Below are 27,248 nucleotides of genomic sequence, written 5' to 3'. Positions count from 1 at the left end.
AAAAATGTTTGTCCAGTATTCAGCTTGTTTATTTCCTGTGCTTCCTGACACCTGTGAAAATGGCCATTCTTCCTGTTGTTGTTGTGTCTGCCTGGGGACAGGAATTCAAAAGCACCGATTTTTTTTTTTCAAGTGACAATCCAAAAGCTTGGAATTTACAAGTGACACACAAGTGTAATGTCCTGCCCTCTTGCAGGAAGTTTGAAGAGGGCTCTTGGACGCTTTATCCAATTATTACTTAAATCTCTCGGTGTTTTGGTGTGCTAAAGTCAACTTTGCAAAGAAAGTGACAATAAATGAATAATGATGCTTCAAGTTACAACAGCTTTTTGCTCTAAAACTACAACATTTCTCCTCTGCAGCTGCAGGACCATACCCATAATGAATCTATATTTCTCCTGTTTGATCACAAACATTTCCCAGCACTGATATAATTCAAGGTGACACAAACACACACCTATTATATCTATTATAGACAGGTATGGGAGCCGTTTGTGTATGTGTGTTCGTAAGGCTTGAATGTTTCTCTCATTCCCCTGAGAACCGACAGACCGAGGCCTTGCAACCAAACAAAGGACCCTTGAAAATAACAGGAAAGCGTTGGTGAGAAATACCCTTTATCTGACTCCCTGAACACGTCACTGCCGCCTCTGCAGAAACAAATGTGCGTGAACGAAGTAGTAAATAACACTGATTTACTGCAAATAGATGTTCTGGTATTTACAGTTTGGCCCTGTCTCAACAGGTTGTTTATTGTAGCTGCAGAATGATGAGGCTTCACACACAAACACTGAGAATTATAATGAAGAGATGCCATGGATTACACTGATTTCAGGTATCAAAGCAGAAGCTTTTGATTTCAAGAGGCAATTTAGTTCACACGCTATCATGTCACCCGATTCAGCAAACCATGTCTTAATGAAGACTTTGGACCCCATAGAAGGTTTGAATCTTTTATTTTTTTCGTGTCTTTTTCTTTCCCCTCAGAGGTCTGTGTCAGTAAACCGGGGCAGCAGTCACACCAGAGGCTGAAGACTGGAGCCTCTAGGCTTAAACAGACTGTGGTCCATAGAAATAACTGCAAGACGGTTAAATGCCAGAGTCCAAAATATCCTCCAGCAAGATAGTAGCCATGACTAAAGGAAAGTAGAAGATTATGGAGCTTGTTTGGTGTCTTGGCTGTGTAATCAAACAGAATACATTTGCAAAATTGAAAGCGCTCAGACGCTGTCTACCTCCACAAGGGCAAAAGTTCAGCCTCTGGCACTTCAGTGCTCCAGCCCTAATTAAAGCTGCAAACAGTGATGAGAGGGCCCTGTGTCACCTGTGTCTGTTCCATAGAGAGAGCATTGAATCAATCCCTCTGTGTGATTTTAATGTGAATCAAATGATGTTTTACATCAAGCTAGAAGGTGGCATGGCTGTGTAGTAACTGCCTCACTGCAAGGGTTCCATTCAGGGGCTTGCATGTTCTCCCCCTGCCTGCATGGGCTCCCTGCTCTGTTTATCTCTCATACACTTAAAAACCAGGATGTAGCTCCTGTCAAACACGTGAAATTCTAACCATCTGGCCAAAATCCAAAATTTTTGTTTATATTCAAAACTCTTCACAAATGCAAAATTCTAAATCCAAACATTTGATGGTGTTACATGTTTCCAGGTCTCCATCAGCCAGCCACCACCAGCAAGTAAAACTAGATCTTAACAGCAGCATTGAAATTTCTGCTGGAGGACATGCTGATCCCAACAAACTGCTGCCCCCTGGTGGGATTGTTTCTTCTTGACATGATCTGCTCAGCAAATCCTATGAAACATTGCATGCATTCAGTGTGTTCTGAGCTGGATCCCCATCAATTTTGCTCACAGTTTCCAACTTCTTCTGGCAGCCATACTGGATTAATAGTTTCTTACATGCCTTCATGGATTATCTGCAATATGATGTTTCCCGTTTCACGAACTGTTGCAGGCCACTGACGCCTCTATTTGCATTTGTATAAATGTAGAAATAGTGGAAAAGTCTTCTAGGAAAAAAAGGGCCAATAACAAACTGCTGATGTAAAGACTTGACATCACCATCATACCTCTCATGCCAAGTGTTTCTGATTTTTGCTTGAGGTGGTGAAAAAGTTATTTCTTTTATTGAGTTTTCATCAGAATTGCCATAAATTCAGGGGATGAGAATCAATGTCTGTGCAGGACCCTAAAATGTTATCAAACAATACAGCAGAGCTGTGTTTTCTTCAAGTTTTAAAAGTCTCCACCAGAGAGCAATCTTGCATCAAGAGAAAAGATGAATGACGACTTCTGTTCTGGTGCGCACAAATACAATCGACACAATCTCCTCCAAATAATTAATGTTTTTGATGCCTGAGGCAACCTCAGGTCATTGGATAGAAGAAAATAAACAAAATGTGAATAAATTACAGAACTGTTATCAGGCTTGCATATTTCCTCTTATAATGTTGGCATCTGAGGGCTGAGAGATGTTTGCTGTTTATTTGAATGCAATTTGAATGTGAGGAAGCTGAAACATAAAAGAAGATATGATGTGTGTGCAGAAAATATGTCAGGGTGTGTGTGTTTGTGTTGACCTCTTGCAGCAACTGAGATATTGAGGAATATTCAAAGCAAAGCTGATTCCAGCAGTGGGCAGCATCATGCCAAGAAACCTCCCAAAACTTATCTGGAATACATTGCATGCCAGTAGAGTCAGTTGTACACAAAAAGTAGAGCCTTGAAATCAGTTGTATATTTGACTGATAGGAGTTGGTGCAATGATGTGACAATTTAAGATATTCAAAGGCGAGAATGACTCCCAAAACTAATAGCTGCCCAAAAGGTTCTCCTAAAAGTGTATACTTTTCTGGAAAAAAAAAAGTGGACTTCAGGGGTTTGAGTGCTCAAGTAACAAGAGTAGAATTAAGACATGCTTGAATACGTCACATCCGCTTGCAGCAGGCAAGGGACGAAACATGACGATGTCCATGTTTTCAGCGTGCTTCTGCTGAAATGCATCGCTGTGCTTTTCATCATTTGAAGACTGAAATTGAGGAGAATATAAAATGTCACTGGGATGCAGAGGTTCTGAGTAACAGCCCTCAGAAAATTTTTGTCTGATGCAGACAAGTGCATTTAAGGTACATGAGGCTGGAAAACAAAACCAGAAAATTGAGACAACCAACAGTCTTGCACACCTGAGGGACATGCAAAACGAGGGCACAAGGATGCAAATGTGAGAATGTAAATCATTGCTGGTGGAACTACTAGCAAAAAAAAACAACCCCTGAAAACCACAGATGTTTTTTATGTTAAGGGTAACAAGCCAAAAAGGCTGGTAAACTCTGGTTTAATTTGTGAAGGAATATGGAAAAACGGAAGCTTAAGCTCCACTGTTATCATTCAGCTAAGCTAACTCTGTTGAGGGTCTGGAGCATGCAGACAGGAGAGAATGGTATTTAATTTCTTCTCTGACTCTCAAAACCATGAACAGTAAGCTAACAATACAGTGTAAATGATACTCTAAAAATGCTGTGATTCATTTACACTTCGTCTGACAAGTAACCACAGCTAATTAATCAAATTAAAAGTATATTACGCAAAGTCGTGGAGTCTATGTATCAAATGTCATCTGCTAGAAAAAGTCATACATCTGGTGAAATTGCAACACTCTTCTCTGGGAGAACGTCTTGTCTCCACGAGCCTCGAAAGAATTTCACTATCTGTGCAGAAGTCACCAACTGTCTGAACCCTTTGCCTGCAAGGCCATGAGAAACAGCAGAACCAGAAAGAACATTTTCATTCCCAGATCAGGATTCATCTGCTGTAATCTCGTGAGTTATCTCTTGTTTGATTGGGTCCCCCATAGTGGCTCATGGGACTAGATGCAGCTTCAGTTTGTTTACAGATGGCCACTTCTTACGTCACAAGGTCACAGTGTTTCATGTTCAGAATTCCACATCCTGGAAATATAATAAAACATGCTGAAGGATGGCTGTGGACAGATGGCTCTGGCTCGGCTGTTACTTGCGCTCCGCGTTCTTCATTTACTCTAATGAGGCTTTTCATAACACCTAGAAAACGTACCTTCTGCGTGGTGATTATATTTTATTAGGAGGAGTGAATTTTATCATTGCAATTAGCGGCAGGTAAACATAACCATATTTGTTCAGCTGTTTAAAAAAAACATTAAAATAATATGTGACATGCTGATTAATTTCTTAATGGCTTTCCATTGGTAAACAAGTATTTACTAAGTTACAAGTTGTGACATGAATGAACCAAAAACAGTGTTTTCTTATAACTTATATTTATTTTGTCAGACTAAAATAGGTGATAAATATCATACTGTACATATTAAAGGCTAACACAGGTCTTGATAAACTTGGGCCCTGTTTTCACATATTTTTGTGTTTTAATAGTAAGGTAGTAATTTTATTGCCACAATTCAGAGTTGCACAAACTTTATTTCTCTCTCTCTCTCTCTCTCTCTCTCTCTCTCTCTCTCTCTCGTATTCCTGCAACAAATAACCTCCTGCAAGAGTTAAGTAGACTTCTCCTTGAAAAAAATTCCTGTCAAATGTTAGACACACGTCTGCCTCCATAGGGGTCCTTTCCATAATGTTGCCAGACACTTAGAGTAGCAATGTGGGCCAAAAATAGAAAAAACAAGCACTTTTTTACTTCTGGGTCCTTTCAACGGTTGCAGTTGGTGAATTATTATATTACTTTCTTGGTTTAAGATACCAAAAATAATCTTTAAGGTAAGTTAGTATGCAGAACAGAGGTTCTCATCCTGAAGGAGGGAACATTTCACTACTCACTACTTACTAGTCTCATTTTGAAGAAAGCAGACTTTTGGGGCCTCTAAAACTCTCAGAATGTAACAACACTCAACATTAAAACAGCAAAATGGCTAATTAAACCACTCACAGCTCTGTAAAGGCTGTCAACTAGGCTGAGGTGTCTCAATTAACCAACATCAGAAGCTAAAAGGGTCAGGAACCACCACTCTATAAGTTTAGAAAAAAATATACAGACCATCAATTCAATGTGTCATATAAAATCCTGATGACTTCTGCACACGAGGAGAAGCTCAACATGTTTAAAATCACATTGTGTTCTTTGCATTCAGGGCAGATTCGTCTGCCGTCTCTCTGATTGATCATTTGACAGATGCTCCTACAAAGTCTATACGTGACAGAGTAGATCATCAACTCCAGACCCCAGTCCCACCCCACTGCTTACTGTCTGCTTCTATATCAAACAGATCAATAGGTGATGTGCTTAGTCCGACGCTACACTTGACTCTCAACACCTTATAACCCGACCACGACGCTGCTCGTCGATATCACCTCCTCTATGGGGAAACTAGTATACACCACAGAAGAGCAGGATTTCTGCTTATTAGCTTGTAAATAAACTAATTCTCACCCTAACGATTTGATCTTCAGGAGGTAATTACTGTTGACACATGAGACGCAACCCACTCAGTCTGGAATTTCCTGGTAATGAGCAGGTTTTCCAAGATGAGAGGATGTGCCAGGGAATACATTAAGATTGAGTAAAGATTTGATTTCTATCTTGAGGTGATAATGTTGATAATAATTTTAGCCAGGATGCTCATCATTTCAGTGAGGATACAACAACTTTTCTTTTTTCTTTTTTTTAGATGGATTTGGGCTAATCTCAAAGCAGTTTCGGAACACTTCTTGAAACTTATCTCACCACCTCCTGTTTATATTCTATTTTTACAACTTACTTTATCCCAATCAAAGCTACCAACATCATAACATCCCATCTTCGTCCTCTTAATTGAAAAGTACATGGAAATACATTTATTTGTCAGCCTGCCCAGAACCAGAAAGAGAATAGATACCCTTCTCTCCTCTGTTAGTGCATTATAGGTTAGCTGAGATCCACAGAGATGCTAGCTAGCCGCTAGTTAGCTTAGCAAAATTAATTGTAGTGGATGGGCTTTGTAGCATACCATTAAGTCTGTCCTGCCTCCAAAACCTGTGGCTCTTCCTCCGTTTTGAGGTGACCCATCAAATCACTTTGCCCAGCTCAGAAAGCAGGTGGGAAAGACGGTTATGTCATAGAAAATGATATTTATCAATATTAATGCAGATCAAGACCATCTTAGAGAAAAGTGATTTGTTGACATCTTACCGATGTATGCTGCACGGCTCATCCTTTAGAACTAACTGTGCTAAGCTAACTAGCGGTCAGTGTGTGTGGCTCTGCTCTCCAAATCACATACAGAGTTTTAGGCTCTGGGGAAGACGGCAGTTAATTGTAAATTTAATGTACTTTTTTTATCAAACCCACAGTCTTATAAAGTTTGTATGCTAAAATTAGCATTCTTCATATAGGTACAACACTATGTTTACTCCAATATCCCTGGAAAGAAAAAAAAGCAGCACATGGAATAGAAAGAAATTGTTGGAGTCCTCACAAGTAAACAAAATGCACTTTCCTCTGGTGTGTGTACAGCTGAGCTTACACCAATGTGAGGATAGTCACTGAATAAATGTTTGTCGAGCTGCAGTCGTTTGTTTATGTCATCAAGAAGACAAGTTGAAACCTCTGACTATGTTTGTTTGCTGAATTACTCATAGATTTTGATTGGAAAATTCATACTTGAGATTCCACTTGTGCTGGTAAAAGCAACAGTGAAGTTTGTTTGCGAGTGGAAGACTGCAAGAAAGCTTGTGTGTAATCTGAAGTGAAGGAGAAACTGAGAAGTGTAGCTAGTGTGTTGCTCAGTCAGACTACTCATCTTAAGACTTCCTCAAACATGCTACACACACGCACACGCACACATGCACACAAACACACACACTGTCACCCCCTCCCTCTCTCCTTCCTTGCTCCTCCTCTCTGTAACCAACATACACACACCGTCTCCTCAGACTGAGTGTGAGCGCTTCACCAGCCAGGATGACTACAGGAGTAAGAGCTGCATATGCTGCAGTGTTGTGAATGTGTGTAAGAGTGTGGGAACGCGTGTGTATGTGTGTGCGAGAGAGAGAGTACATGTGTCTGGGTCGGACTCCTCCTGTACTGTTGCCACACGTGTGTGACTGTCCTGACCGCGACAGCCATCCTGCTGCACAGCCGAGACTTTCTCAGCATGCAGATTGTGTGTGAGCAGTCAGAAGAAAAGTTTATAACAGCTGAATTCAACGGCTGAGTGAGTGAGAACAGGAGAGGAGCGGCCAGACAGAGCTGGAGGACAACTTCAGCTACTCTCTCCCAAGACCTCTGCTGGTGTTGATTGATTACCTGTCAGTGGATTAGATACTTGGGCATCACAACACATCAGAGCTGAGGGACACAACAAGGCTGCCTATTTGAAGGGTGAGTCGACCATTTATGACATGTTTAAAGGTTGCATTTTACAATCTGAGGTATCATTTGGTGTACCTAAATATTATTTGATTTTGTGCTAATGTTCCCTTCTCCTTGAACCATATTGCCTCACATTTTGTTACAGTGGGAATGATGAGATGCTGCAAAATGATCTGACTGGACAGTTGAAGTTATGTAATTTTAAATAGGTACCCTCGACACTGAACTCCGCATGACAATTACATCATATATAACAAGGAAACAGAAACATTTTGGGTAAGCCATACAAATTCAACCTTTTCCAACTCATCACAAGATTAAAGATCATCTGGTTCCAATCTGATATCTGCAATGTGTCATTACTGTAATCGTTATCATGAGAGAGGAAAATGCATCATTTCCACTGATACATAACACCTTGGTTTCACCTGTGAAAACCATGTAAAACATTGCAGAAATAATTTGAAGCTCTAGTTTTTAATCTAAAGCTTTCAGTTGCATTTCTGGTATGTACCATCATACCTGAAACAGCAATTTATCAAAGTGATAATGTATATTTCAGGTAGTTTTGTCGCCCCCCCCCCCCCCCCCAAATCAAAATTCATCTCTGTGGCTTTCTGACAGCAGTATTTTGCAGGGGCTTGGTAGTTCTGGTGTGGTAGGACATACAGATGGAGGGATTGTTGCATGTTCCATCCAAAAAACCGACCCCCATGTCTGGTTCCCCGCCTGGCCAAAAGAGACGGAAACTCAATTATCTCTGGATTAATGTATTGTTTGTGCGAGGATGTCACTGCATGCATGCAGCTTCTCACAAAATCTTATGAAGCCAGACCAAAAAAAAAAAAAAGGGAAATGAGAACAAGAATGAAAATTTGAGAAAGAAAGAATGAGGAAAGAAACTAATGAAAAAAATGTCACGGAGGACAACCTGTTTTCCTCACATGATGTGTTAATGGAAAGGATGATGTGAAAGCAAATAAGGCACGAGCTGAGGTGGAATATGGGAAGATATGATGACCCCTATGTGCCAGGAATGTCTGCAGTGCACAAGCTGTGCTGTTGGAAAAGCCACGGATCAGGTTCCCCATGTCAGCTGCTGCGCTCGCCTGTTCCCACTGATATCTGTTTATTGGGCAAGGAAGGGATGGAAACAAGGAGCCCTGAAACTGCAATAATACTGAAGCTGAGATCACAGTGGAAAAATGTTAAGGTCATAGGGCCCTAAAGGAACCATTTAAAAGATTTGTTTTCTGGCAAAGACATTGATCTCACTTTTATATCTGCCCATTAAGACTACAGCCAGCAGCTAGTTAGCTTAGCATGAAGACTGGAAAACAGCTAATGGGTGTGTCAGACAGTAATAAAATCAACCTACCAGGACCTCTAAACCTCAATAATTAACCAAAAAATCTCATTTGATTTGAACAGATATAGAAGTGTAAAATACTTTGTGGTGTTTATGGATCAGGCTGAATAACTTCCTGAAATGTCAGCTAGATTTGTGACGACTGCTCTGAGGCAAGAAATAGTCAGGTCATAGATTTTGGTTTTAAATGTTATTTCTTACTGCTTGTGCTGTGCCTGTTTTGTTTTTGTTTTTTTAGGGGTGTGGCCATGGCTCGTGTGATGATGTCACAAAGCATCAAAACTATTCAGTCAATCACCCTGACCGTCAATCAAAATCCTGACAGACGTTTCAGTCAGAATGACTGAAATTTGATCTTAGGATTCCAAATCGAATGAAAGAGGCCGTCAATCACAATGTGACCAAACAGACAAAGCAACCCTTGTGTGCCAAAAATAATAATGGCTGGGGTGTTCTTGAGGCGCCAGCAACGCACAAGCCAAATAGGTGTTGTTCCGATGAACAGTTGTTGAGATGGTAAATGAAAAGACGGACGGAGATTCCCTGCTTTATCAGTAGATAAAGAAAGGAGGGAGTGATAAAGACATTGACTGCGGTGGACTTTTGTTTGGGAATCATACATTGAAGTCAAACGGGGTTGTAATATCAACTTTCTATTGTCTGGTTCAAAATACATAAATGCACTCCATTTCACGAATGTGGTCACAAATCATTCCACCTGCGTAAGATTGGATTACATCTTGGGTATTTTGGATTCATTTGTTTTACTGTGGCAGGAGATATGATGGTCTGGCTCATCCTGTGAAAGTACAGATGTAACAAAGGAGATGGTAAGATACAGCAGTGCTAGCAAGTGGATTTTGGAAATATTTGGAAACAGAGACGGCCTTGCTATTTGCCAATGTTTCCACTCTACGCTACGCTAACCACAAGGGGAACTATGAAACTATTTCTTCAACATCTGGTAAATTTACTTGACACGGTCCACCCAGAGAATGTATATAGTAAGGTGACATTCAAGGTTTAGAAGCAGCTTAGATTCCCGAAATGCCGCAGCAAACAACATCCTTGGTGACTATAATCCTCAGGTGTGATTTCTCGCACGCTATAAATGTCCTAACTTATTTAGTCAGGAAAACATCCCTCTGCACTCACTTCCTTCCAGGACAGCCACACGAACTATCATTCCTTCACTCTTAGCACATGAATGATCAGCAGTCTCTACTCTAATTTTTCCACAGGGTTGCTTAGTGCCCAGACACACAGTGACACACTACATGAAAGAAAATGAAAAGGGAGGGGCAGCGACGAAGGAGTGAGGATGTAACGGGTGTATCATAGCAAAAGTTGTGCATTGTTGACTATAAAAGAGACCACATATGGTGTCTAAATCCGTGTGAAGACAAAATAGACACGCTGACTCATCACTTTGATTCATACAGGAAAGCCCGGCAGTTTATTAGGAGTTTCAGCAGCGGCTGCAGAAAGAAGATTTATCTCCGAGACCTAATCCCTCTGTGTTTGAGAGACATTACACCAACCACCCTCACCTCCCACCCTCTCCTCCTGCTTTCATCCCCTCCACCTACCTCTCTGTGATTCACTGTGTGGGTGATCACCCACCTAACCAGTAATGAATAAATGGTTCTCCAATGGGGACCTTACTGTAACCCCTCTCAGCATTAAATCACGGTAGACCTTAATTGTGTGTGTGCGTGTGTGTGTGTGTGTGGGGGGGGGGGTTATTGGCTTGAGTGAGGCATCTGTGTGTGTGTGTGTACTGTATTGGTGTACGCACGTGTGTGTAAGTCAGGGTGACTAGTTTGCATCTGTGACCACTCTCAAGCCCCTTCCTCTTTCACATCCTCCCCAGCACAAGAGGATACATGCCCTCCAGTTCTCTTTATCTGGAGCCTAAGAGAAACCGACCACTCTCAAGGTAGCAGCTTTGGTAGCAGAGGGTTATATTTGTCTTTAACACATGTGGGTCACGGAGGCCCAACTGAGCACACTCTTAGGGGGAAGGTTGCTCAGGGATATTTAAAGGGTTTACAGCGCTGACTGGCAATGTGATGTTCATGTTTCCTCTGCTGAGAGTTTTGTGGTGTTTTTAGAAGGTGGTTTATGCAAATAGAAAAACAAAGAAGGATTGTTTGTGTCGTGGGTGAACATACATATTTCCTGACTTACTGCAGAGCTGAATTAGCTTTGGTAGGTTGGCTGCTAATAAAACTCAGCCAAAGTTTATGTCATTGCCAGGTGGATTTAATCAGCTGTCAAACATGCTGACTTGCATTCACAAGTAACTCAGCACATCCCCTGTGTCCAGCAATCACATTGAGTGGAAACTTTATTGGTGCAATGAAGGCAAGAGGCATTATGAGAATTTTCTCAGAGCTGAGAAGAACATCTTACTCATTATGCAGGAGGCTTTAGGAAGTGCAATCAACAGCAAAAAATGACTGAAGTTGAGTTGTAGTTTTCAAAGACTGACAGAAAAATATGATACGTTACATTATGATATGATACGATACACGATACATTACGATACAATACGATATATGTTACTATGCGATGCGATACGATACAATACGATACGATACGATACGATACGGGTAACATACACATCTCTAAGTTGTAGCTACCGACATCTCTTCAGATTGTCCATGTGTCCCAGTGGACATTGGATCCAAATTGGAAAAAAAAAAAAATCCTTCAGGTCATTACAGAGATTTGCTGTTTATATGAAGTGATAGTGACATTGACCTTTGACCAACAAAAAATTTACAGGCCATCCTTAAGTCCCAGGATATCTGGTGTAATTCCCTCAAGGACCACCAGAGATATCGCATTTATGTTAGGTGGCAGTGACTTTGACCTTTGACCAACAAAATCTGTTCAGATCATCTTGGAGAGCTGAGCCACAATTTAAAAGAAATTCTCTTAACATGTCCCGCTGAAATCGCGTTTATGTTGAGTGACCTTGACCATCAACATTTTTTCAGCTCATCCTTAAGTCCCAGTGGACATTTGTGACAAATTTGGAGAATTTCTCACAACTCAATTGAGAGACATCTCGTCAGTGACAATGGGACAGATATTGCTTTCATACGTGGTGACAGTAACTTTTTGGCCTATAACCTAGGACCTAGGACCTCCAAAAGTCCCACTTGACCTTTGTGGAAGTTTTTGAGAAATTCCTTCAAGGACTTGCAGAGGTATTGCATGCATTTAAGATGAAAGTGATACATAGATTAAAAAAAAACTTTTAAAACAATCTGTGGTGTTCAATCTATGGTGGCAAACGCAGGAAGACTTTCCAGCCTAAATTACTCACATCGCAGTCTTACCTTATGCAATGCCCCTCAGCTTTGAACAAGTAATCCCTGTTCTATTTGTCGGTTGACTCTCATTTACCCCGGGAAGAAGTGTCTTGAGGCGTTTTTGCATCATCTTAGTCCTCACTTCATTTTTAATCTTTCCTCTTTTATTTGACGTCAGGGGAGTCAGACTGTTCATACCATCATTTCAGCCAGCAGGATTTAGAACAGCACCCGAATCTTCAATAACTTAAGCAATGTTATTTATGATTAATGAATGCATAATGTTAAAACATTTCGCAGCCTTGGTCTTAAGATTGTTTTTTTTTTCTTCTTTCTTTTCTTCGATCTATCATATTTCCACCAATTTGATTTTTCTGGCCTTTATCATAAAACCTCAGTAAGAATTTAATTGAAACGTTGCTTACTTTCTGTTGACATTGTACTGATTCACTGTGAGGGTTAAGGGCAATGTTACCACTGCCCCTTATTCACAGTCTTCACTTTGTCTCTCACTTAGTGGACTCGTCTCTTTGGTATTTGCCAAAACTATCACGAGGCTCATACTTATTAAATGCATTGCTAATCAGATACATTTTTAGCTTGTATTTCAACACTATTAGCAATGTCCAAAGTCTTTGCTCGTGTGGCAGTTTGTTCCACATTTAAGTGACAAAATGTTTAGTTTGACCAGAGATAATCCTTGTCGTCCTCCCCTACAAAATTAGCCATGATTAGTAGAACTATTCACTCTTCAAGTAGGACAGAGTGTTGAAGTGCTGCATCACATCACTGTGCCCGAGTGAGGGAAGTAGTTTCAGCAGCAGTAGGACTCAAAAATTACTATATCTTGCAATTATTTCTTAATGAATGGAATACACAACCCCAGTTCTGTTAAAGCAGGCAAAGAATGTTTTGAAGTAAAGTGTATTGGATGACCTTTGGCAGAGCTGCGCCACATCGCCCATCTACTAATATTCATTGAGCTAAGCTAACTAGCAGTTAGCTTGTCTCTTTGGGTCTCAGCACTAACGCTTACACAGAGGAGAGAGGCATGTCTATCTTCTTGTCTGGCAATGGGGAGCATGGCAAATCATTGTATTACACAAAAGGTTTGCATGTTCCTTTAAGGTAGGCATAAACTCAAAGTCTGTCTTTATGGGACTAAATGGAAGCACTGTTTTGATCCTCTAAAGTGACTTTTTTGTTGCAAGCTCCATTGACCTTTGCTTCATCTGAAGAAAGTTGGCAGCGGTATAACTTTACAAGTACTGTGGCCAATAAGGGCAGCAGCTGTTGAAAATGCAAAAGCGATGACTGAGGACAGATGGTAATGGTACTGTCTACAATGTGCTACAGGACATAAATGAAGTATTCATCAGAACTTTAAAGAACATTACTGATACAATATCAGTATCGTATTAAAGTTTCAGGCAAGAGATTGTTTGCATTGCCGTGATTGCTGACAAACATAATAATGAACCTGCTAATCATTTCAGTCTGCAATGCTCTAATGATGCCACAGGCCAACTTGCTCTCCAAGGAGTATTCCCCTGCTACTGTTGCGACCGGTCACTTCCTGTGGTCACAGAAGATTTCAAGCTGTCTCAAGCCAACACTAAAAACTTTTTTTGGCAGTTTCTTTTTTTTTTTTTTTCTTTGCCACGATCTACATAAGCTGCGTTGGCTTTGATGTATTTTCAAGCACATTTTGAAGTATTGCATCAGTAAAGTTTGATGGAAATGGCAGGAAAAAAATAAACTCTTTCGCTTGAGGTGCCCTTTTAGAAAAAGATTTGATTTGCTTTTAAGGGAGATGCAACCACTTTTTGTTAATATATTCAGATGAATTGAAAATGTAACTCTCACTGTAAAATAAAAAGAGTTTCCATTTGCAAGGACATGCACTTTATTCCCAGCTGAGGGTGACTTCACGCTGCGCAATATTTGAACATGAAGGCAAAAAAGGCTGTTCAATGAAAAGATTTATGTGCATAAAAACAGTTGCTAGTCACTGAATAACAAATTAATATCCAATAAGGATTTGGATTTTTACAGTTGACCTTCTGAATGAGGAAATGAACAGTCTGGTTCTGTAAGAAGAGAGACGGAAACTTTGCTTTTGTCTCAACAGACAAAATCAACACATGTTCTTTTGCTGATTTTCCTGAAAATTCGGTTAAAACTTGCCATGCTTTTAGATAGAAACTTGACTTCAGTCTCAGGAGCATCCTCTCCAGCTCAACTTTTAATTTCCCAGAGTATGAGCCAGACTGAAGGGCTTCTCGTCTTTCCTCCAAACCAGCTCAGTTCAAACAAAGACATGTCAAGCAGCAGTTCAGCCTTTTTGTGCGCCGTTATCCACGGTACTTACCCATAAGGGAGCAAATAGTCTGTGTAAGCAGTGAAACTAGCAACCGCCGGATGCTTTGAGACCAGCCCTGTATGGACGAAATGGTCTGTGGTATCCCATTTCAAAGTTTTTACAACCTCATGAAACTGCTTTGTTGTGTAGACCTCTAGATATTCCTCTGACCTTTGGACATGGCGATGACATTATTCATTACAATATTAATATGACTTGTCATCATTTGCGATCAAGAAAATGTATGTCTGTACATAGGGAATTACTCTAAACTGTGCCTCCAACAGCATGGTTTTATTATGACAGACACATTTATGAAACTCGCAAGAAGGAACTTGAAATGGCAGGTTCGGCATCCATTTCACTGACAGATAAAGGGAGACAACTCCAGTACATCCGAGCTGGAATACAGAGAAACACTAATCATGGTTTGAAAGATTTGTGCGTCCCTTCTTTTATCTTTTACTGGAGCAATTTATTTATATTTCTTCGACTTGCCACAGATACGTTGCATCCTGCTAAAATGCAATGCTAGAAAACTCTAGGGGGCTGATTCGTGATCATTTTGAGAGTCAGTACGTGTATACGTGTGTGTGTGTGTGTGTGTCTCTCTCTCTCTCTCTCTCTCTCTCTCTACACTGTATACTGAGCTGTTGTTGTTTATAGCGAAGGTCAGAGTGTCTCTTCCCACTGGGTCCTTAGTACGGTCAAAGGTCTCAGCGTACTGTGAGAAAATTCGAGAAAGTTCTTTAACTGAGGATGTCTTGAATATTCATCAAGTGTTTAAATAACTCTATTAGACATGAGCAGATGGTAGTGTTAATTCTTCTATTACAGTGAGGCATTCATTACTCTCCACTCTGACGGGATGTAATCAACAAAGTCAGAGAAGAAAACAAAAATGTAACAAGTTTTTACTGCAATATTATCTTCAAGCAATTTTCTTCGCAGTAGGCGTTGGATGTCAAATTCATGTCAGGTTCAATTTTAGCTGGAAATAAAAATTAGGTTGAAAACCAACTTTGGACTGGCACTCAAATTCAAGAATAAAACTGAAAACCAAGAAAATTTTCACATCAGTAGTCATCAGTATCCTGCATGAAACTGACATCGGTTTTGTGGTACAGTAGCTGTCCTGATACTTAACTTTAATAACTTGATGTCAAACTACAATTAAACAAATATCAATACATGAATTAAAAATATTGGTGGCCATCTGGTTTGCTTCATTTGAAGTACAACACATGGACAACTTCAGGCCTTTCAAAATAGGCCGGATCGTTGCCTTATTTTGTTTTATTATTCATGAGTCAGAGGTAGAGTAGTAGCTGGAGGGTCACTGGTTCTATCCTCGTCTTCCGGGAGACTGTGTCAAAGTGCCCTTGACCGACAGACAGAGTGTGCATGTGTGTGTGAATGGGTGATTGATATTATTATTATAGTTATAGTATAGTTGTAGTTAGAGTTCACGCGTGTGCATTTGAAAGTGAAACGCATGTCTCGATACTAGCTTTATTGGGATTTTCATGTCTCAAGTCATGTTAAGAGAATAGGTGAGCTATATCTTTTACTTTCTGCATTCCCTTTCCCCTCACCACCGCCAACAAAACAATCAATAACATGTATCTAGTTCTGCTTCTTATTTTGGAGATCGAGATTCCGGTGACAGAAAGTCTGCCACATCTGCACACACAGATGTGGTTCAGGGACACCGGATGCACCTTTGAGAAGCATGTTTCTAATGTGCTAACAGATAAACCAGTGAGCAAGTGATGTGTTCTTGAAGTCTCTTTATAAATGTGCTGACAACCACATCTGACAACAGCTGAGGGACTCGATGTAAAAAACAAAAAACAGGGGAACTTGTTTGTTATATTGAATTTTAAAAATGTGTACCATTTGCTTGCTTTGCTAGCTTCATGCTTTGCTAGCTTCCTGTTAGCTCATGGGCCTGACAATCATCAATTTACGACAAGATTTATTTATTTTTCTCCTTTTTCTGTGGAGGTTCTGTTTGTTTGCTTGTCTGCCAGCACGACTGTGTACCAATGGCAACTATGTAGACTTTGTAACCGAAATTGGTGAAGCGGTGAAATTTAAATTGTGTTAAGCTATGTGCTAGCTTGTATCTGCCAGAGTTGAATAACTGTAAATGATCAGAAAAAAGCAAGAGGGTTGAGTTTGTAAGACAGAAATCATTTTCAGATGACCGTGTCTTAATCCAGGAATATTTGCTGTGTGTTGTGAGTGTTTAGATAAATTACTGTGTTTTGATAAATGATTTTTTTCAGTTTGGTTCATTGAGTTATTGGTTTATAAGTTTTCCTTATGTGTGGAAGAAAAACGTGTACATTATGATTAATTTACACACAATTTTGAATGCCATTTTACAGTTTATTTTAACTGTAGCTTATTTTCATATGGTGCTTTTAAAGTGTCTTTTTACTGCTGTTGTTTTGCTCTTCATTTTTTAGTTTGTTTGATAAAACCCATAAGTTGGCTTTTGGCAGAAACTTTTTTTTTTTTTTTTACTTTGTTCAAGAATTTAGTAGAAACATTAAAGAGAGTGCATCGTGCTGTATTACTGCATGGGCCAAAAGAACAACTAACAAAGATTCTAGTTATCTGTAGTGATTATTCCTTTTTGTCCCAGGCAGTTTCTTATCCAAGACACAAAGCACAATGGGATACATTTAAAACATCCTTTGCTCTCTGCAAGATCCAAGTTCTTCACATGAAGAAATCTTGAGTTATTTACCATTTTAATTCACATTAGCATCAGGCAGTCCCAGCAGTGCTGTTTATTAGACCCTGTGCAGGAGACATAAAGGGACTGCTGCACCAGACTGGTAACACAGCAGGTGAATGGATGCCCCCAAGACTGTGATAGATGCTGTTCACGCAATTGTTCAGGCAAACAGAACCAAGTTCATATGAAACCACAGAGAGATCCAGAGTTTGTTCCCTCTGCTAAACAATCCCACGCAAGAATCCTTCCTTCAATGAACTGATGGTATCTTTCACTGCTGGTGAAGCAAGAACGCTGCCCACTTTCCCCCTTATGGATTCAACATGTTAGCTCAGCAAACATGAAGCGCAGATGGACAAAAGATAATAAGCTGATTTCTGCCAAGATGATTCAAAGCAAGTGAGAAACTGCTTCTTCCTTTTTTTCTTAGAAGAATGCAGACGAGTGAGCGTGTTTGAGCATGCACATACCAGAAGGACACGCTAACTTATTGTAGATGGAACCAGAGGTTTTGAGCCCTGCTGCACTTGCTCCGCTGCTGCCTGGAACGCTGCTGGGCTGCATCTGGTCGTCATCTGGAACTGTGGGTTGTTTGGACTTCCACCAAGCCAAGCTCAACCAGAGCCACAGAGAACCATGGCAATTCTTAAAGCTAATAGCAGCAGTATCCAAGTAGTAGCATATGTCACGGTGTGATGAGGAAGTTTAAATAGTATATTATTCACATGGAAACAATATGTGAAATGTGATTAATTGCAGTCATGTGTTATGTGGGTATAGTCGTGCTGATTCTGTGCATACGTGTTTGAAGATTTCAAGCCAGTGTGGGAGTTTCCGTTCTTTCTTTCCCTCACTGGGCTTCAGATGAACATTTGGCTCCATTGTTCAAGGCCATGCAAAAGCAGAGTTAACTGCTTCTATTATGATCGGATCAATGAAGAATCAAGCAAGCAAGCTGCAGCGTATAGATGTATCTTACACTGTGTACCATGGGTTTGACCCCACAATAAGACTGATGTTCACTTGCATATCCAATAACTTTCCACAACCTGCACCATGTGTTTCAGTTGATTAACTAGAGCCTCACCAAAATAAATAAATAAATGAATCGTAATTTTCCAGGATCATTAAAAAGGAATAAAAAACAGCATCAGTTAAGCATACATAGAATCTTGTAACCCGGGTGCAGGTCATAATTCCACTGAAAAATCAGGGCTCAGTTAAAACTTCAGAACTGCTAAACAGGTGGAGAGACATAGAGTCCGACTATAAGTGATAGAAACAACATATGTAGGTGTGAGCAAGAAAAGAAATGGATTCAGTGGATAAAAAGTTCGACCTGGGTCTTGTCTAGTTTTTGAGGTCATCCTCCTACATCTCTGGCCTTTCAGTTGCATTTCAGAAAGAAAAAAAAAATCCTTCAGTGAGCTGAACAAAAAGTGAAAAAGAAGGGATTTGTCAGTGGTAATTGCAGCCATTTTACCCTCCTATCGGACTGTAGCAGTTCTGTTCTTGAATTAGTTAAAATCTTGGGGTATATTATGATTTCAGGCTTTATATTACATGGGTTATTAGGTTTGGAAGGGAAATCTACATCATCTGTTTTTAAATCTGAGTATCTTGTGTTTCGTCCATAGAATTTGCAATGTATTTTAATCCAAACAGATATAAACGTTTTTGTCTTTTTGCAGGTTAAAGTTGCTGTGATGGATGACCAGTGTGGGTCCCGCAGCAGCCCCCAACGTGGTGGAGGTCAGGCCAGCATGGAGGTCCAGAAGCAGGGAAGGCAGAGTGTCATCAGGTGTGGGTGGCTCAGGAAGCAAGGGGGTTTTGTCAAGACTTGGCACAGTCGCTGGTTTGTGCTGCGGGGGGACCAGCTGTACTATTACAAAGATGAGGAGGAGACCAAAGCTCTGGTAAGGCTGTTAACTCAGTGAACGCCAACTGATTATGAAATAAGGGCAACAACTAAAAGCTGTTTTCATTATTTTTCATTATTAGATACAATAAAAGATACATTCAAATAGCTTCTGTCCATCCAACTGCCCAAAACCCAAAGAGTTTTCCCCCCTTTTTTTTTATTTATGCCAAAAAAAGGTGTATATTTAAGAATCTGGAACAAACCAATGTTTGATGTTTTTGCTTGAAAAAGCACTGAAGCAATTAAGAGATTTTCACAATGGTCGACAATGAATTTTCTTTTCACTGACGAATGACTTCATCAACTAGTTATCACAGTATTGCATCAAAGAAAAGACAATTGCCATCGATTCATGTGGATGGAAATAGATGAAACCACTGCAGAAACTCCCGTGATTAATACACCTTATATTCACACACAAGAATACTGTGCATACAAAATAACATAAATATGAAAATGTTATCAACCGCTTTGGTTTATCACAAATTTAGACTTAGATTACCTAAACGAATCAGCTTCAGTGAGCAGATTAAGATTAGCCGTGAAAATTGACCGTGAATAGAAGATCAGTGGTGGATTTAAGAAGAATTATTTTATTTCCAGCTGTTATTTCTGCTCTGTGTCAGATTAATGCAGGAGGAACAAGTTTAGTCCAGCACACTGAAATTGTTGGCAAAACTGGAGTGAATGTGAGTTTAAGTAAGTACTATAAATGTGCATATTTATGACACTAACATTAATTATAGGCTACTAAATCCCGAATGTGGCCATCATTAATATTATTAACTTCACAACAAGGTGACAAGGTTACATTTATCGTGCAGTTTGTCTGTCTGGCATATGAAAAACCTTGAATATATATCGTATTAATATCTGTTAATGTGCTGGATTTTCAGTGGATCGTGATTAAAGTTTTTCAAGAGAGGGCCGTCGGCCTTTGGTGGAGGTCTGCTTTGTCTGAGCGCTCTTCTCTTGTATTGTACACACTTGACCTCGTTGCCGCGGTTTGATGGCAATTACACTTGATAGCTTTTGGCATCAGCGGCATTAATCCTCCAGTGCGTCTCCAGCCAATCCCAACTCTTCCTAATGCTGTCTTTGCCTTAGGGACTCATTATCGTGTCAAAATATGACGCTTTTTTTTAACTACAGGTCTACAGTTTGTAATTGTCATTAGATATTTAACAAAATAACTTGCATATGTATGATGAATGAAGCCAACCTCAGGCTTTTGGCAGCCCTAATCAAAACTGGGTTGGGGTTCCGTCTGTTGGGTGTTCTCACCACACACGATGATGAAAACTATTAATACTTGATAACTATCAAGACTATACAGTTGGTTATATTTACTGTAGAACCGCAGAACGGTTGTGCAAGACCCTTGAAACACTGAGGAACCTGATGTTGAATAAAATATTTTTTTACTCTCAAAAGATCAATTTGAAATAAAAGCCTTACAAAGTTTTAAATGATTAAGTTGTTTAACCACACTGGAGAAAGGGGAGTTTACATGCTGAAGATTTCAGGTCGTTTGTAAATAACCTTAGTTACAGATTAATCCTTTTATTGCAATTAGACAAGCACAACATAACAAGGCAACATTTAGGCACTTTAGCAAAGTGTTCTAGCATGAGCACAAATACTAGCCCCGAAGGTCTTTCAAAACCAAGGTACATCTCTGGTAATATCTCACACTGGGAATATAGGCAACTGTTTATTTCAAGCTACATAATGCAATCCTTTATTATGGTTTTATTAATCATTCTAAAGCTCAAAATCATTAGGTTGCAGTTTAATAGAATCATTGGACTGCATTTTTCCATCTGTACCAATATAAAGTTACTCCACTGTTCTTTTGCAAATCAGGACCATCTGTCTTTTTCTTTTTTTTTCAGTTTCTATAATTCATAACACTTCCTACTTGTGCAAGTGCCTGATTATGAAAAAGTACTTCCATTGTTATCTATAAAGTACCAAATTAAAATGATCCAAGGAAGAAATTTAGTCAATTAAACACAGCACGCGATAGAAACCAGACAAACAGACCAACTCTTGATTTCTCTTCTCACTGTTTGGCTCTAAATCAGTGTAAACTACCCCAAGTTTGTTCTCACCAACGCACAGGGAGAGACAATGAGTAATGCAGACAATGAGGCCATCTCTTGAGTTACTGTATCCAGGCAGCTTCTCTCACTCAGCATGCGAAGACTGAACAAAGACGCAGCCAGACAGACTTTAAATTCTCATTACCGAGCAGAATCAGAGAAATGTGGAAGGGAAGGAATACATCATTGATTCCACAGACTCAATTCAATAAAGCTCGACTTGTTTTAAACAAACCCTCATACTGTAAGTTGAACTGACAGCTGGGCTTAAAAAAAAAAAGTTCACTGCTGTTCACTGCTGGAATTGAGTCTAAGAGATCCTGTTTTTTTTTTTGTAGTTGTATCTTTTATTCGTTTTTTTTTACCCGCTACACCAGCTCTGCATGTGCTGCAGGGCCACAGTCTCCCAGCTGTGTGTTCTGAGGAGTTTTGGAGGGATTTTAAGCAGGATACTCAGCGTTCTCCTGCCAGTGTTTTCCACACACATGATCGGCTCCTCTGCCAATACTGTCTTGATCATTTTAACCACAGAATTATTTATAGGCGACCATTTCATTGATCTGCTTCAATGTGGAAAAAAAAACAGACACAACGTTGCTATGCTGTCCCACGCTGCCCCTGATAAAAAGGCTATTCATCGTTTAAAACTTTTACAGTGCCATTTTTTATTTTTATTTCTTACGGTTCTGTGGATTTGGAGGGCCAAGTCATTGTGCAATTGGACCAACTGCACAGAAAAAGTGATCTGTTGCATGACTCATGAGTGACACTAATGTGGTCGGTCTCACTGCTAATGAAGGCAGATTGCTAAAACACGTACGCTATTTGCTGCCCAACTCATCAAATAAGCACAAAGGTTACTGAGTGCTAGCTTTTACTCATTTCACTTTTACTGCGCAGCATTAATATACTTAGTTGTTTGAAGTTGTGCTCGGCTTTGAACTTTTACAGTGTATCTGCTCCAATTCATGATATCCTGATGGATGAATGATGAATCGACTGACATGTTGAGGACGGACGTGACCGTTTCCACCCTTCATGCTAAGCTAAGCTAATTAACCGCTGGCTCGAGAGCACAACCTCGTAAGGGAGACCCTTTCTTTGTAACTCTCTGCAAGAGAGCAAATACTTCCTAAAATGTCACACTGTTCCTTTAATGCATAAAGGAACACAATTGCAATTCTGTTATTTTGGCACAGCAGCAAATGGACTGAGGGCCGTTTCTCAAGTATGTAGAGACTTCAAATGGGACCAATAAATCAAAGTTATTGTCCGTGCCTTTGCATGGTTCCCACAGACAGAAAGAATTCACTCTTATCATATTTAGTTATGAGATTTCCAGATTATTTCTCTGCACACGATATAAACAGTTACTGATCAATCATTCATGCAAGGAATTAATGATTAAGAGAATAAGTAAGTGGTAGGTTATCATTTTTTCAATTAGTTGGGTTTATTATAAAATCACTTGGTTATCCCAAAATACTTTGTCCTTTGTCCTAATAGAAAAGAGACTAAAGTTCACGGCCTCTCCTAATACCTATTCCACCCCAAACAATATCCTATTTTTCCAGGGGAAACTTGAACACAATTGAAATCTTCTGCTACCCACACGTTTCAGTCTGGCTGATTTCCCAGCAACCTCAGCTCAGCCAAACCCAAACCACATCAGCAGCACAAGTCTCTGAGGGTTCCAGCTCCAGACCTGGAGGTGGGCCCCTGTCCAGATACAGCGAGAGGATCCTTTGCTGCTATTTCTGGGTAGTTCCTACCCCTAAGCAGTGTGTTTAAAAACTCTTGAGAGAATGATGCTGTGGAGCAGTTCCTCATGATAATTTGCAGCAAATGGCAGAAACCTATTTGTTATCCTTTGAAATAAGTTGCCATCCATCCAAACGTGATTCATTACTGTCCCTTACAACTACTGTGGAACACTTTACCTCTGTGTTTTGCAACTTTCCGTCCTTGCCCTACTTATGATGCAAAGCCAACATAAATTTTAAACACCTAAAAACTTCTGCTTTTTTTCTTGCAGAGAATTGGAAATTTCAATAAAACTAGGTCAGGCAGAGAGAGAGAGACGCGTGTTCAAACTCCAAAAATCTCCATGACCTCTCACGCTGAGCAGCATTGACCAGCACAAAAAAACACTTTTAACAAGGCATAGCAGCCGTCAGAATACAAGATAACTAGTCATGAGGAAAGAACTTTTTTTAGGGAAAGGAAGAGAAGAACCTTTACAGACGTTCCAGTAGTCCATGTTCAACATCAGAGCAAACGCTCACATGAATGCAAAAAGATGCATCGCTCAACTTGGAATGTGAGAAGTGAAGTTAAAATCTCCTTTGCTGAGCCATGAGGAAAAACTGCATTAATTAACTATTTAATTAATCAACTCTGGAGTGCTGTGAAGGCTACATTAGCTTAATTGCTGCCTCTATGGAAACAGGAACATCTGCCTCTCTTTCTCATGGAATCATAAATAGTGAAATAATAATTTAGTTATCTCAAATTCTACTGCCCTGTAGAGATGAAACAATTAACTTTTTCATGAAAACTACTTTAATATTCCTGACTTATAGTATCACCGTTTCAGTTTTAAAGGAGTGTTTGATAACTTCACTTTGAAAAACATGGTAAACACAAATTGTGCATCAATCAACTTTAGACATTCTGGCTTGACATTCAGCATGCTTCAATAAAACATGGTGAAAGGCAATTAAAGTGTTCTGGAGAATCCATCTGTGGAGAAATGATGCAGCCACAGAGACATGAAGCGCAAAACTCCAGTGATAAAAGACTTTAAATTGAAAAATCGTACGATCATTCTTGAAAGATTTCAGCACGATGATGTCAAAAAAGTTACACAAGTCAGATAACAAAAGTTTTTAGAATTTAAACCAAAATCTGCCCGAACCCTTGTTGAATTTCAAAACATTTCACCCGAAACTGAAGTCAAAAGTCATGATTACGCTGAAAAAATTGGACTGAATTGCAGAATCACATGACACTTTCTAAATGTGCAAACAATCATCCAAGTTTTATTGTTAAAAGAGAGTGGACACAAGTTTTAAAAGGTTGTAACACCTGCATGGCAGAACCGATTGAATTAGGGCAGCAATTCAGGTTGGAATGTTAGCATACAAACGTTGTGTACCTGTAGACGTCCTACCAACAACGGGAGAGAAAACTACTTGGTAGTTGTCAAATTTGCAGCAAAGATAAATGCAACCTTACATTAGTACGGATAGTGGCCTGCCGGACTACTCTGTTTTATTCTACGTCTTTGTTTGTTTCAGTACGGAACGCCATTGGGGGCATTAGATTGGGAACAAAACCTAAGAGGCATGGGTTCTCACCACCCTTCAAAGAACCACTTGAACTATGGCTGGCAGTATCTCCCAGTGCTGCAAGACTAAATTAATGGTCAGAATCATTGTCATTGTCACAGTCATCTCTTGCTAGTTTCACATCAGTCTATTGAACAGTTGTGGTTATGCTTAAGACTCCAGAGGACCATTAATGTGGAAATCCATCCGTCCATCCATCCATCTTTTGTGTGTAACTGTAGGAGCAAAGTGTACAAACTCTCCCTCGGAAGCGCCTAAACGCTCAAGATCGTTGGACCGAGAATATAAAAAACCCAATTACTCGATGACTGGGTTGATGAGGTTCTGTTTCCAAACTTGGCTACTGTTATTGTCACGACAAGGAACCCCGTTGTGTTCTGTACAGTCGGGCCAACCCTCTCCAAACAATGCTTGGAATCTGAAGAATGAGAGTCAGATAGAGGTGAAAGGTCACAGAGCGGCATGCGTAGGGTATGGCACGTGTGGGCTTAGCGTCAACATGTCATTTAGCTGCCCTTACTCGTCCATGGAGATGTATGCATGCACAAGCATGCATGTACTCATTCACATTCTTACAAACACACACACATACACACACACACACACACACACACACACACACACACACACACACACACACACACACTCACACACACAATGAAATTTCATCTGCCTGAACCATAAACAGAGGGAGTATTCATTTAGTGGGTGAAATGGTATGATTATTGTAATTTAAACCTCTCAGAAGAGAAGTAAATGAGGTAGTTATGAGGGACTGACGGAACCGCAAACAAATACATTGACCTATTTTATTATGATATATTAGCAAATAAAAGCGATTATGATTATGCAACTCACAAGTTTGTTATTAATATTTATGGTGCTAAGAAGCCACATCAGACTAAATGATCTGAAATGGCTTTAATGAGCAATTGCATTAAATCAAGTATGTAACAATGCAAAGATGCATCAGAGAATTTCTTCTTCGTTTCACTTAGAACCCACTTGACCTTGGCATTCAGCAGTCGTAAATAAAATGCCGCTGCAGCTCTGTATTTATTCATACTATAAAACTCTGATGTCTTGCTGCTGTTGTGATGAAACAGTAACGCTGCTCTGTTTGTTTGACCTTCACTGCTCCACTTTAGTCAGTGAAGTCACAGACGCAGACAGTAATTGGACTTGTCTGATAATAACAGAACCCTGCTTATTGTGTGGTGTCAAAGTTCCTTCCTAGCTTCATCACGCCCAGATGTAATCTTCCTCCCATCATATTTGAGAATTTGATTCCATCAAAACACATTCCTGTATATTATTTAAATGCATGTCTGACTGCATTTTGTGGCTTCAGATCCAAACACTAAATCTACATTTAGGTCGTATTTTAAGAAGACTCTGTGGAGCAAGCCGAGCCGACTGTTTGGAGAATACAGTACGACTATTAGCCATTCACCCCAGAACCAGTCAAGGAGATAGATACCCATGTGTCCTCTGTGTGTGCACTGTAGAAAGCTGAGACCTGCCAAGACATGCTCACTGCTAGTTAGTTTAGCACAATGAATGGAAGTGGATGGGAAAGTTAGCGTCCATCAAAACTCTTCAAACAGATTTGGTTCAGGATCTTAGATCGTAATCTCAGATGTAATTATCTTCATACTTTCTTACAATATATATAAAAAGTAATTCTATCTCTTTTTTAGGCTGTAATTTTAAATCATTTCACAGCAAATGTTATGCATAATCCTAGTTAACGCAGGCAAGGACAGTTTTGAAGCGTATTTGATGGCTTTTGACAGATGTACGCTAACATTTCCTACTCATTACCATTCATTGTGCTAAGCTAACTAGCGGTCAGACCATCTCTGTGGGTCTCATCTTCCTAATGCTCACAAATAAAGTTATCTATCATCTTAACTGATATTTTGACTCTCCAGCTTATAAGATTAGTTTGGGCCAGTGATTGTTTGAGGATGGAGATGATGAAAGTTGCTGAAGCATTCACTTTTTAATTGTTATTTAAAAAAAACAAAAACTCCACTCCATTTGTTTAGTTCATCATCTTCATTTCACTTGTTTTCCATGCAGAGACCATAACTCATAAATCAAAGCCGTACTTGGAGTTTGATCGTATCACATCTCCGTTAGAGTCTATCAAAATTCAGCGCACGTGCACGAGGGTTAAAAAATGCACGATGCTCAACAGCACTGCAATCCATCAGTCTAAAGATGCTTTATGGGTAACTTGATATGTAGCCTTGCTGTCCTGCAATACAAAGATTAGTCAAAGCACAGGACTGTATCATAGCAGTGCTGGATCATAAATCTCCTTTTTCGTATCAAATGTTTTCTGATATCTCTGTCGCAGAGAGATTATATGTCCTCTGAATATCAGCCTGTGTTTGCAGCGGAAGTGGGTAACGATGTAGCCTTTAAATGCTGGTTATTACACCGTACCACTGTATCACTGACACAAAATTCTCTACACAATTACTCCGACCAGGCGAGGGCTTGGAAAAACAGTTTTTATTAAAGCTATAACTCCCAGTACATCGGTATAAAAACAAAGTATTGATTCATATGTCGTGCACAGATATTCCCAAGACTTTTCATCCACGACAAGGTCATTATAAATGAATGGTCAAGTCAGAATTCAAGCTCCCCAGGCAATAATCTCCTTTCATAATTTGCTCAGAATATCTTCTATAAATTTATGTGACAG

The 27,248-nt window shown here is 39.8% G+C and overlaps 1 protein-coding gene across 2 annotated transcripts in view; it reads left to right on the top strand.

Annotated features, from left to right (window-relative positions):
* The first annotated feature begins 6,929 nt into the window (after positions 1-6,929).
* arhgap24 (Rho GTPase activating protein 24) overlaps positions 6,930-27,248 on the top strand; it is a 68,742-nt gene continuing 48,423 nt past the window's right edge. Inside the window, exons 1-3 of one of the 2 annotated variants that reach the window (XM_086188493.1) lie at positions 15,940-15,957; positions 17,584-17,736; positions 18,845-19,069. In XM_086188493.1, coding sequence (XP_086044619.1) covers positions 17,650-17,736; positions 18,845-19,069 — 312 coding nt within the window. In that variant the 5' untranslated portion in view covers positions 15,940-15,957; positions 17,584-17,649. Of the gene's footprint in view, positions 7,360-15,939; positions 15,958-17,583; positions 17,737-18,844; positions 19,070-27,248 lie in introns of those variants that run through there. The other variant, XM_086188494.1, reaches the window with a different exon arrangement.

This window comes from Aulostomus chinensis, chromosome 19, assembly GCF_037954235.1.
Source record: "Aulostomus chinensis isolate RoL2024-O1b breed Wild chromosome 19, RoL_Achi_v1.0, whole genome shotgun sequence".
NCBI lineage: Eukaryota > Metazoa > Chordata > Actinopteri > Syngnathiformes > Aulostomidae > Aulostomus > Aulostomus chinensis.
This window is presented reverse-complemented; position numbering and strand designations above follow the sequence as displayed.